The sequence below is a fragment of the Pteropus alecto genome, unplaced genomic scaffold, assembly GCF_000325575.1.
Source record: "Pteropus alecto unplaced genomic scaffold, ASM32557v1 scaffold105, whole genome shotgun sequence".
Taxonomy (NCBI): Eukaryota; Metazoa; Chordata; class Mammalia; order Chiroptera; family Pteropodidae; genus Pteropus; species Pteropus alecto.
In genome coordinates this window covers 7,015,369-7,027,485 of record NW_006436294.1, presented here as the reverse complement: position 1 = coordinate 7,027,485, position 12,117 = coordinate 7,015,369, and the positions used below count along the sequence as shown (strand labels likewise).

The 12,117-nt window shown below is 60.2% G+C and overlaps 1 protein-coding gene and 1 long non-coding RNA gene across 4 annotated transcripts; one reads left to right on the top strand and one right to left on the bottom strand.

The window, feature by feature from the left end:
- The first annotated feature begins 157 nt into the window (after window positions 1-157).
- LOC107195753 lies at window positions 158-7,590 on the top strand. 2 transcript variants are annotated; one of them, XR_003046627.1, is made up of 4 exons: window positions 158-468; window positions 706-770; window positions 2,188-2,307; window positions 6,885-7,590. It is a non-coding gene; the product is annotated as an uncharacterized LOC107195753 (long non-coding RNA). The 2 variants fall into 2 exon arrangements; XR_001516987.2 differs by lacking the exon at window positions 6,885-7,590 and having other exon boundaries at window positions 2,188-2,967.
- GPIHBP1 (glycosylphosphatidylinositol anchored high density lipoprotein binding protein 1) lies at window positions 3,009-6,886 on the bottom strand. Of its 2 annotated transcripts, XM_025047579.1 has the most exons (4): window positions 5,309-6,886; window positions 4,641-4,748; window positions 3,695-3,811; window positions 3,012-3,591 (listed from the first exon to the last, which is right to left on the bottom strand). In XM_025047579.1, exons 1-4 carry the CDS (start codon window positions 5,358-5,360, stop codon window positions 3,350-3,352), a joined length of 519 nt encoding a protein of 172 aa, XP_024903347.1. In that variant the 5' UTR covers window positions 5,361-6,886; the 3' UTR covers window positions 3,012-3,349. The 2 variants fall into 2 exon arrangements, with proteins under 2 accessions (XP_024903346.1, XP_024903347.1); XM_025047578.1 differs by having other exon boundaries at window positions 3,009-3,811.
- Window positions 7,591-12,117: the final 4,527 nt, after the last annotated feature.

Here is a 12,117-nt window from a genome sequence, read left to right as displayed (position 1 = left end):
ATCCCTCCCTCACCCGCCCCTGTGTTCCCCTCTCTCCTTCCTGCAGCCCCTCACTCACCCCTGCGTCCCCTCACTACCCCTGCGCCTCCTCACTCACCCCTGCATTCCATCACTCACCCCTGCGCCCCCTCACTCACCCCTGCGCCCCCTCACTCACCCCTGCTCTCAGGTTTCTCTCTGGGAGGAAAGATGACGCCGAGTAAAGGGGAACACGAGCGGAGGCTTTTCTCACGTTACTATGCATAGCCCCCCCGCCCCCCATTCTCCAGGGCGTGGAGACACCGGCAGACCCCTCTTTGTGCTCTGAACACAACCCACGGGGTGCTCAGGGCCCTGACCCTGGAGCAGAGACACTTCTCCCTAGGGTGCCTGCTCTGACGCCGGAAGTCTGCGTGCTGGACAGCGCCGCCGCCTGGGCAAGGGCTGGACCAGGCGGGACCCTCCCTGCAGTCAGGAGCCCTGTGAAAGGTGCAGGCCTGAGGTCTCCCCTGTGCTCAGCTGGTTCATGGCAGCATCTGGGTGCGCTGACCTTTCCCCAGTCCAGGGGCCCCTGCCAACCCCGGCGGGGGGTGGGGGACGCCGCTTGGAATCTCTCTTCTCAGGGATGTCTTGCTTTGGGGTCACTTCCTCATCTTCACCCCATTCTCATGGTCAAGAACAAGGACAGGAAATGCAGCTTCGGACACCTGCTTCCTGTTTTGGCAGAAAGAAGTTCCAAGGAGCCAAGCCTGGATGGGGCGAGGTGAGCGGAGGATGGCAGGTGACTCGAGGTGGGTGAGGCACACAGGATGAAACAGATCGGGGTGGGCGGGAGGAGAGGAGGGCACCAGGCTGCAGGGGAGGGGTGCCCAGGGAGGGTCTGTGCTGAGGGGGACCTCCGAGGCCACTGGCATCAGCCATCAGGTCATCAGGTCGTGTGGGCCTAGAAAAGAAGGAAACGCTGTGTCCTCCCTGAGCTCACTCCCAGTGCCGGGCTGGGCGGGGGACCCGAGGTGGCCCCAGGGACTAGTTTCAGGGTGCTAGTGAGGCAGCTTGGGAAGGGGCCCCTCAGCCCAATGGGCTTGTTTGTTTTCTCCCCGTTAGGGTTGAGTGGGTGGGGGTAGGGATCGCTAAAGGGAGCAGGGCTAGAGGGCCAACCCGATGCCGGGAAGAGGGACAGAAAGGAGGCCGTTACAGGGGAGAGCACAGGAGCCGAGTCCCCACCCAGGGCCAGCTCCAGGGGTCACAGCAGGGACCTCAGCACAGAGAGGCTAAGTAGCTTGCCAAGATCACACAGCCAGGAAGTGGCCAATTCAGACTTCAGGCCTGGCTGGCATCTCAGCCCTGGGGGCTTTCGGGCCCCTTTTTCATCTTGGGGATCCCAAGGTCACACTGAGAAAGTGCGGGAAGCCTTGACGGCATCTGAGCTGCAGGGCAGAGTCCTTACTCAAGGCCACCAGGCTCCGGAAGTTTCCAGCATCAGGCTCTTGAGGGCCAAGCACTTGCACATGCCCAGGGTGATGGGTGTGCTCTGGAAGGTCACCAGGGCCTGAGCCCCGCCTCCTCTGTGCCTTTTCGGCAGGAGCCTTTTAGGGGCCAGTGAGGAATGGGGGCTGCACTTTCTGCTTCCCCAGGTGGAGGGGGGTGGGCCCAGCTGCCGTCCTGGCCCCAGGACCCTGGAAAAGAGGCTGTTGCACAACTAGGAGCTCGAGGCCAGGGCAGCCGCTGTGTGTGGCTTCGGACTGAGCCCGAGGCCCCTCTCCCACCTGGTGCAAAGGCCTTGAGGGGGTCAGCTCCGGGGGAGTGTGGTGGGGTCGGTGAACTCGCGTCTCTGCAGGGCTTAAAGGCGGGGGGATGGGAAGGAAGAATCTGTGAATGTGGGTGGGGTTCCCCATCAACGTGATGGGTGGTACTGACAATGGCTCGCACGTGTCAAACGCTTACTCTCGGCCAGGCGTGGGCTCTAGGCCCTTTACATGCGGCCTCGTTCATTCTCCCTGCAGCCATACTGCAGCCCTACTGGGGGGCTTGCCTACCCTCCCACTTAGCAGATGAGGAAACCAGCTGAGGAGGTGAATGGGTTCGCCAGGAGCACGAGCTAGAGAGTGTGGGGTTCACTCAGGGCATGAGCTAGAGGGCGCGGGCTGAACATGTGAACACAGGCAGCGTGACCCCTAAGCTGTGCTCTCATCTGCTGTGCCTTGACAGGGGCTGCCTGTGAGCACGTGTCCATAGTGTGCGCACGTGCACGAGTGCATGCGTGAGTGCAAGTTACAGAGACACCTCACATAACCGGCTTCGGCACGCGGAAGTTTATTTCCCTCCCAGGTAATGGGGAAGGCAGGGCGGGGCTGGTATAGTGGCTCCAGGTCATTGGCGATCCAGGCACCTTCCTCCATGCTGCCCTGCCATCCTCATGGTACAATGTGGATGCTGAGCTCCAGCCATCATTCCAGCCAGCAGAAAGCAGGAAGGGGAAAATGGAGAGCGGGCGCTTTGCTCGGGAGGGACAGGCAGGAGAGGGCTTCGGGCTTCCTGACACCGGGAAGTTGAGCTAGTGGGGATTTAGGGGTCCTCTAAGCTTTGTTCCCTAACTCTCCGATGGGGAAACTGAGGCCCAGGTCAGCCCTCCTCCCTCTCCTCCCAGGGCTCTGTCATGGCCCCAACTATTGGCAAAAGCAGGATTTGGTGTAGTCAAGGAGGCCAAGTGCCCAGCTGCTAACAGCGCAGCCCAGCCAGAGCAGATACTGGGGGACCCAAAGGGACTGGGCTCCCCCCCAGCCCCCCCCCAACTGTCCTGCTCCTGTTCTCAGGAGCCCACAACCCTGTTTCTCCCCCCACTCCCATCACACTGCCCCCTGCCACTCCCCTCCACCTATACCTGGGCGGAGGGGCTGGAAACCTCACCTCAGCTGACCTGCCTGCCTCCCCCTTGCTGTAACTCCAGCCCGTCCCCACCCACAGCCTCTGCAGCCCTCTCTCAAAGCCTCCCAGAGGCACCCTGGAGGGCGGCGGAGTGGGTAGAGGGGGAAGCTGGGGGGAGTCGGGGGGGGGCTCCCCGGCACTGGGGCACATGGTGTCTTCTCTGCCCGGAGCAGTGCGGACCTGTCCTGTGAGAGGCTGAGGCCTCCTCGCCCGGAGGCCATGTGCTGGCCATCCCATGGTCCGGGCAGTGGCAGAGGAGCACAGAGACACCAGACGGGACCCCCAGGGAATGCAGATGAGCTGGGAGGAGCCAGTGCCGGCTGGACCATTCAAAACGCTCCAAGTTTACTCTCCAAAGCTGGGGGCGGGGACAGGAGGGGCCATTGGACAGGGTGCTGGCCCTCCAGAGTGCAAGCCCAGCGGGGAGGCGAGGGCGCCGCCCCGCTCAGGACCCCGCCCCCAGGAGGCCAGGGAGGAGGCTGAGCAGCAGGGCGGTGGCCAGCGTTGCGACGCCCCGGGGGCTTCCTGCCCCACTGCCCTGAGGGCCCTGTGGGCCCTGCCACGGTGGAACGTTGCACAAGGTAGTCTGGCAGCAAGTCACGGTCATCAGGGTCGTCTCTACTTTCTTGGCGAAGGGCTGGCACGTGTCCGCACACCACCCTGAGTAGGTGGTCAGAGGACCAGACCCTGGTGGGGGCGCAGTGGAGAGAGGGCATGTCACGCTGGAGAGGCGGGGACAGGGATGAGGGAGGGAGGGCTGTGTCCTCCAGGCCCTGGGGCGGCAGCTCACCGGTGTCCCCTTGGGATATGAGCGTTTTGCAGACGGTCTGGCCGAGGGGGCAGCTCTGAATCTGGCTGCAGCCCTCTCCGCTGTGCAGGGACTGGCAGGCGAAGCATCGTGGCGGCTCTGGGGGGCGAGGCGGGCTCAGGCCGGGGGTCCGCAGCCCCGAGACCCCCAGCGCACCTGCGGTCTGGCCCTTCGCCTCCTAGGCCTCCTCCCGCTTCCTGTTTGCCACGTCAGATGACCTCCAAGAAAGCGGCCCTGCTGGGGCCTCCCCGCACCCCCTCAGGACTAGCCAAGGCCTGGGTACACGGGGCGGGGCCTGCTGGGGCAGCCCCCGGCCGGGGCATAGGGGCCAGCCATGCGGGTGGGATGCTGGTGACGCCCTCAGGCTTGGTCCTCGGGGATGGGCGGGAGGGAGCCTGCCTGTCTGCGGGGATCTGCGGGGATCCACGGGGAGCGCTTGTCAGGGTGAGGAGTGGGCGTGGGTCTCAGCTCTCACTCTGTGCTCTGTTCTAAGCCCTTGTACCCCCCACTCCAACCCGCCATCCCCCCAGCACCCTCCTGTCTCCCCGCTGGAGCCGATCCGAGCCCTCGACCCCACCACCGGGGCCAGCTCACCTTCCCCTCCCCTGCCCCGTGCCCCCCACCAGGACAGACTGCTCCAGTCCTGGTCAAACTCCACGCCCAGGGCCTTTCATCTCCAGCTGGGGCTTGCTGAACTGTTAGACCTCGCCACCCGGCCACTGGCCTCCCGGTAATGGCTCCTTCTCTAGGCTCCCTGCTCTGGACGGCAGTCGAGGGTCAGGGTCAGGGTCAGGGTGAGGAAGGGGCGCGCTGTGTCAGGCTCTCCCTCCCCGCCGCTGGAGGGCACACACGAGCCTGGCCCTCAGCGGAGCCCACAGAAGTGCTGAGTGCGGGGTGGCGCAGGAGGCTGGGGCGGGCGCACGGATACCTCCGCCCGCCGTCACGCCGGCTTCCCGGTCCTCGTCCTCGTCGTCATCGTAGCTGTCCATCCCCACGCCCTCGCCATCGTCCTCCTCGTCCTGTGCCCGCCCTCTCCCTGGCCACACAGGGATGCCCGTGAGCCCTGCTGCCCGGTACAGGGGACACACGCTCGGGGCCCAGGGCCAAGCCTCCGCCCAGGGCTGTCCTTCCCCCCGCCCCTCCGTCCTCCCCGCTCTGCCCCTCCACCCGCGACGTCCCTGCCCCAATCTCCACGTTCCCTGGCCCTGCTTACTCACCCGAGGGCGATGGGCAGTGTCCTTACCGAGGACACCAGCTGCTGCGCCCGGCCCCTCACAGCAGCTGCCCACCCTCTCCCTCGGGACGGCCTACCCATTCTGCTGGAAAGGAAACTGAGGCTGGGAGAGGAGAGGGAACCCCGAACCTTGCAGAGAGGCTGGGGCTGGGGGAAGAGGGGAGCCCCTGGGGCTGGGGCTTGGAGGTTGGGGGACCCGTGGGAGCCCAGGGCAGCCCCTACCCACCTCCCTCTGGCCTCTGGATCCAGCCTCAGTCCCTTTTTCTCCCTAAGCCACGTCCTGTCCCCAGAATGAGGGGTCCCTGGGGCCCCAAATTATGTGGTCCCCCATTGCTGCAGGGCTGTCCCCGAGCCCTAGGTACCTGGCTGCCTGCATAACAGCAGGGCGAGCAGGAGAGCTGCGAGCACCTTCATCTCGCCGGGGAAGTGGAGCCAAGAGCGTTGGGGGAGGTGGGGGGGGGCTCCCTGCAGGCCCTGGGCCCTGGCCCCGCCTCCTCGCTCCAGCCTCGAACAATGGGACAGTTTCCCTCCCGGACTTCAGGGACCCAGGGGAAGGGAAGTCACGATGGTCGGCCTGGGGGTGTCCTGTCCATCTGTGCCGCTCTGCCTGTCCTAGCTTGCTGGCCTTAGCACCTGCAGAGCTGGCCTGACGAGCCTGGCCCTGGGCTGGGGTAGCACCTGACAGCTCCCCGCCCCACTTCTGGACCCCGCGAGACTCGAGCCCAGGACCTACAGCCAGAGGAGCTCGGTGTCAGGGACCCTCCAGCTGCAGACCACTGACCAGGCAGCTTCAACCCTGAGTCACGGTCTCTTTAAGAGTATTTTAAATAAAAACACAATGAAGGTCCCCCGCCCATGCCTCCTCCTCCCCCAAGCCCTCCGCATGTGCTCGTCCGCTGCCTAGAATGCCGTTCAGTCACGGACTTGCAGCCCGTCCCCTCACCCGCTCCGATGTCACCTGCTCAGAGGTGGCCTTCTCACAGCCGCCCGTTTCATGCCCTACCCTTCCCGGGCCCTGGGCTGTGCAGAGTAAGGCCCCGTCCCCACTTCCGCCCCTTCTGCCCCTCTGGCTGCTGGGAGCCCGCCTTCCTCCGCTCACCCTTGACCCACAGCAGATGGCGCGACAGGCGTGGGCTGCTCTCTCTTCTGTCTCCTAGTTTTTTTTTTTTCCAATTTAAAAAAAATTGTGGTAAAGTGTACATAATAAACGTTTTCCCTTTTAACCGTTTTTACGCGCTGTCCAGGCACCGGGCACACGTGCGTATCTTCCCACGCTGAGTCTCCGCGGGCAGCCTTTAGCGTGGACACAAGTGTCCACTTCCTTTGGGCAAATACCAACCCTGAGGCTGTCCCTAACATGCGTCCCCCTCCTCCTGGTGACCCGCCCCCCCTGGGGGGCCCTGGCTCTGGGGAGGGGGGCTCAGGCATGAGTTCACCACTGGTGCCTCGCCAGCCCCCCAGCTACAGATCCAATGGGCACCTGACGCCACGTCTCCCATGGGGGCTTCCAAGGAAGTGCCCCCCTGAGTTCCTGGCCCCTGGGAGCCAGGTGGCAGCCCCCTAAGGAGCTCGGTTTGGGATGAAGCCCCTAACGCCGTGCCCCGACGCCGGCACGAAGCAGCCGTCGACCTCACTCCAAGTCCGAGCTCCCTGGACCTCCAGCTCCTCCAGCCAGGGGCCCGCCGGCCGCGCGGCGGGAAGAGCCAGCCTCGGGCTCTCATGACGCCTCCGCCGAAACTTTGTTTTCTGTTTCCCTGATTCCTGCGATTCCTTTCATCTCCCTTCTCTCTGTCGGTTTACGTCGCTCTCTCTGACTTCTCGAGATGGACGCACAGCTGATGAATTTCCAGCCACCTCGTCTAATATTTGCACTTAAGGGCTCGAACTTACTGTGGTGAAGTGACCCTCTTTAGCTCAAGTAATTGTTTCTGCTCCCAGGGCTCCTTGCTGTGAATGCAGCCGCAGCAGCTTTCCCGCTGGCGTTGAGTGTCTTCATGTCCTCTCTCTGTACTGAAGCTGCACATGTGTCTCTCGTCACCGGCATAAACTCGTCTTTCCTTGTCTTTCCAGCGGAGCTTGTCACCCTTTTACATGTAACACAATTGCTGATGAAGTTGATTAAAATCTTTAAGTTATGTGTTTTCTGCCTGTAAGTGCCTGTCCTTGCTCTGAGATGCCATCTTCTAGATAATTCCTACCCACCCCCCAAAAAACCCCAAACGCCCATGTCTCTGATGCTCATCCATCTGCCTCTGCCACCGTCTCTGCTCCTGGTCACCATTTCCCCTGCCATCCTGGTCATTCCCCTCAGCTAAGGACGTGGGTCCAGCGGGTTCAAGGTCTTCTCCACCCTGCTCCCCTGCCAGTGTGGGCTCTCGGGTCCTTGACCCCCTCACCTCCAATGTCCTTTTCTTCTGCTTCGCCTCCCCAGCCCCTCCCGTGGTCATGAGAACATGGCCTTTCTTGGCCACCCGCATCTCTGCCTCCAAACTTCCACTCTCGGGGTGAGACCGGGAGGTGGGACCAGGGGAGCCCCGTGAGGTAGGAGGTGGCGACATAGCCCCAGAGGAGACAGGGAGCGGAGGTCCCTGCCGTCCACCTCCACCTGCCGTCTCGGACCCCATGGGACGCCCGCCTCGCGACCTCCACCGCCCCCCGCTCCCCGCCCAGCCTCCTTCCCTCATCAGCCCTCGAGTCAATGCCGTCGGCCCCCTTCTCCCGTGAGCGGCACACCCCAGCCCCACCCCACCTCTCCTCTGCACTCCATTGATGCGCACAGTGGAAAATCACAGCCACAGCAAACTGGCCTCAAACCTCTGAGGGTCATGGTCGCCCGGCAGCCTGTAGCGGTTCGTTCCCACTGCAGGCCGACGGCCTCTTCACGCCCTCTCCTCCCTCGTTCTGTCCTCAGAGGTCAGCTTGGACCATAGCAGCCACCTGCCGGGAGACGTCCCTCAGCCGGTGCTGACTCCCACCTGCCTGTCCCTGCCCCACCCTGCCTGGTCCGCCCCTTGCTATGGAGAAGGTCCCCCTGCTCCCAGCAGACACCAACTCTGTTCCTCCTCACTTGTCTTCTCTGGACCGTCCTTCCCTGGGCGTGTCCCGCTCCCCAGCCTCACGCACCCTTCTCCAGTGCGCACACGGCGCCAGCATCCCTGGGGGAACCTCCTGCCCATTCCCGCTCCCCGCCTGTCTGGAACTGTGTCTTTTTCCTTCTCTTCTGCCTGCTCCTCCTGCTGCAACAAACCACAAACTCGATGACTTAAAACAACACAAAAGCTCTCGGGAGGGTCATTCCTGCCCTTCCAGTGTCTAGTGGCTCCAGGCTCGCCTTGGCCTCTCCCTGGGGGTCTGTGCACAGAGCTCCCCCTCCTTTCTCTTGTAAGGATGCCGGACATCGGATGCAGGGCCACCCTAAATCCAGGACGACCTCTTCTCTAGACTTAACCCTGTCCGCAAAGACGTTTTTCCAAACAAGGTCATGCTCACGGGTTCTGAGGGTTAGGCTTTGGACGGCCTTTGGGAGACCACCATCTCCCCTGCTCCAGCTCGTGACTCTCTTAAAGATGAGCCAAGCACAATCCTGTCCCCCCCACATTCTGGGAACCCCGGGGGCGGGGACGTTCTCCACCTCAGAGTTTAGGGAGGAAGTACTTGCTATGTGGATGATGCAGTGTCTCTGCTGACCCTTGGCTGGCCCTCTGGGTGAGGCCAGGCGCTGTTTTGGGGAACAGCCCTCGTTTAGAACACGGCCGGCAGCCGCGTCAGTCTCGATGATGTGGAGGGGTCTTGATGGCGTCAGCCAGCACACGCGGTAGGAAGCTCTGCTGCACATCTCCGCGTGACCCCGACCTTGCCCTTCTCCCCCCCAGGGTCTGACCCAGAGGCCTGTCCCTTCTGCTTCTGGGCACAGGATACGTGGCCCCCAAAGGCTGGAGAGCAGCAACCTCTGACACAGTCCTTGGTTCTGACCACCTGGAAGAGGGCCCTGCTGTGGGTCAGCTTGCCGATCGTCCTGGTCCCTGAGAACAGTGTGAGGCTGGGGGAGCAGCCACGCATTTGCTCCAGGTCGTGGGTATCTGTCAGAGTGTCATGGAGCCGGCTGAGATCCCAGCGACCCCTCAGTGGGCTCTGGGCCAGGTCAGGCTGAGAAAAGAGAGGTCAAGGCCGGCTGTCACTAGCTCCCTGTGGGGGCCATGCAGGCCGAAGGGGCAGAGCCACACGGTGACATGTTCTGCTCCTATGCCGTTAAAGAAAGCCCTTTCTTTCGCTGATCATGACAGACTGTTATTCTCGTTTGCAAAAATCCTGATAGGGTGAAACTGTCCCACGTGCATGGGGAGGAAGGCAGAGTAGCTTGGAAACGGAGACAGGAATCTCTGTTTCCTTGGCAACCAAACCCAGCGTGGGAGGGTGCAGGTCTCCGCTCTCTGGGGAGCGGGCCCGGAGTTGCATTCCCCGGGGACCTGCCCCAACTCCTTGGACGTTGGGCATCCGCCCCCATCATGCCCAAGCCAGGCTCCACTGCTCACGTTATCTTTTGCTGCATAGCAAATTACCCCAGAACGTAGGAGCTTAAAACAACACCATTTATGGCCTTAGAGCATCTTGGCCAGCTGAAGGAAAGCGTGCTTGGGAATGGCTCTGAAGTCAGTGGTCAGTGACGTCTGCGGAAGTGGGAAGATCCCTGTGGCGTGTGTGTGTGTGTGTGTTTGTGTGTGTGTGTGTGGGTGTGTGTGTGTGTGTGTGTGTGTGTGTGTGTGTGTGTGTGTGTGTGTGTGTGTGTGTGTGTGTGTGTGTGTGTGTGTGTGTGTGTGTAGAGAGAGAGACACAGACAGAGACAGAGACAGACAAACAGAAGGGGAGAGAGAGAGAGGAAGGGGAGGTACTTATTTCAAGGAATTGGCTTATGAGATTATGGAGGCTGCCGAGTCTAAAATCTGCAGGGCGGGCCAGCAGGTGAGTTAGGAAGAGCCAATGTTTCCGTTCAAGTTCAAAGACCACCTGCTAGCAGAATTCCCTCTTGTTCAGGGGAGGTCAGTCTTCTGTTCTAGTCAGGCCTTCCACTGATTGGGTGAGGCCCACCAACACCGTGGAGGGCAATCTGCTTCACTCAGTGTCCACTCATGTAAGTGTTAATCCCAGTGATTTCCCTCCAAGCCCCTTAAAGATACCATTTCAGTGTCTTTCTGCTCTCACTGCTGCCGACGAAATTCTGACGTCGCTGTAGCTGCTATTCCTGTAAAGTCGGTCCTCCTTCCTTCTCGACTGTCTTGACAAAGATCTTTCGTCTTTGACGGTGTGCAGTTCCACTCCGTTGTTCTTGGTCGTGGATTTTCTTTTTGTTTATTCTATTTAGTATGCATCGTGGTTCTCTGTAAGTATCTTTCACCAGTTCTGAAATATTCTCAGGGAGAGTCTCTTCCAATACTGATTCTCTTTTTTTTTTGGGCCTCCGTTAGCCCTTGGCACACCATCTTTTGTGTGTCCTACCTTCTCTTTCCTATTTTCCATCTTCTTATCCCTCGTGCCACGTTCTCGACAGCGTCTTTAGATTTACAGTCCGGCTCACGAATTTTCTCTTCGGCAGTGTCTAATTTGCTAACGCATTTGCTGATGCCGTTTTAGAGCCGTTATTATAAATATAATTCACATACTATAAAATTCCCCCTTCTAACAGCTCGGCGATGTTGTGCATACTCGCAGACGCGTGCAACCGTAATCACTATCTGTTTTTAGAACATTTTCACCACTTGAAAAGAAACCTCATGACCATGAGCAGAAACTACCAAGTCCTTCCTTCTCTCATCCGGTTCCCCAGGCAACCACTAATATGTCTTCTGTCTCTTGGATTTTTCTATTCTGGACATTTTATATCAAGGAAACCATACGATATAAGCTTCGTAACGACTTTTACTTTCTCTTAGCATAATTCTTTCAAGGCTTCTGCTGACCTTTTAATTTCAGTGAAGAGTTTTTCATTCCTAGAGGTTTCATTTTTTTTCGGCTCGGCACGGTCAGTCAGTTTGGATAGCATTCCTTTCTTTAATATATCGTAAACCTGTAAAACATGGATTTTCTATTCTATTTCTGATACCTTCGATTTAGAAAGTTTGTGAGGATTTAAATCGGTCGCCCGTCACTGTTTCTGCTGCGTCTCACAGAAGGCTTACTTTCTTTGGGTTTGCTGAATTTTGACTTGGCGCGCACGTTCGAGTTCCGCGTGACCCGTGGGAACCCCGGTCCCCGGGCGGGGTCGCTTGTCCATCTCCTCCTTCGCTTTCACGCCTCCAGAGCAGCAGGAGAGCGCCGAGGTGTACGGGCTCTGGAGCCAAGCGCCTGGGTTCCAGCAGTGGCTGTGCCACCCTATCACGGTCACACACCTGTGTCACTATGTGACCTTGGGCAGAGAGCTCGCCCTCTCGCTGCTGTGGTTCCCTCATCTGTAAGATGGAAAGGATCGTAGTACCTGATGCTGTGAGTCTGTTATGAGATATTATTCCCACACATCGAGGGTTTAGACAGAACGTGCTGGATGGATGCTGTGAATGGCACATCGCGCAAGGACATATTAGTGGTAAACATTCGTCTAACGGAAGACTCAGGGGAGCAGAGACCCTCTTTTCTTGTCCGGGGGCGGAGGGCTGCGCTAGGCCAGTAGTGGGCACTCCATAAATATTTGCTGAACAAATACTTGCTCGCACGGTAGCTGAGGCAGATTCAGCACCCAGCAGAGACGGATTCTCGGCACAGAGAACGAGGTGCAAGCAGAACGCGTTAAAACCTTTGCGGGGCCGGACGGTGAGAGGCAAAGCTCTCAAAGAGACACCGGTCCAAGCTGGCGGCAGAGGGCCTAGATGTCCGGCCGGGGATTTGGGACTTGCCCTGCGGGTGTGGGTGCGGCTGGAGACGGCAGTCCCCTGGACAGCGGGCCGGGCTGTTCAAGGATGTTCAAGGGAGCACAGCCCTAAACGATCGGAAACCGGATGGGGCTCAGCGGGGGCAGGGCCCCGGGGCTGCGAATCTGTGAACGCGGACTTGCGCGAGCTCGTTGGCTCCCTCCCTCTCTGCGTCTTTGTGCGTTTTGCTTCCTTTCTCAATAAACGTTCTTCCGAGAAATTCCAGGGGGATCTCGGCCAAGCAGAGGGGGAAGGGATCCTGCCCACGCCTG

Excerpts from the sequence above, each read along its gene's own strand:
- GPIHBP1 (XM_025047578.1), bottom strand. The coding sequence starts at position 5,360 with ATGAAGGTGCTCGCAGCTCTCCTGCTCGCCCTGCTGTTATGCAGGCAG. Across the intron at positions 4,749-5,308 it reads GCTGTTATGCAGGCAGCCAG|GGAGAGGGCGGGCACAGGAC; the intron begins GTACCTAGGGCT and ends CTGTGTGGCCAG. Across the intron at positions 3,812-4,640 it reads CGGCGTGACGGCGGGCGGAG|AGCCGCCACGATGCTTCGCC; the intron begins GTATCCGTGCGC and ends CTCGCCCCCCAG.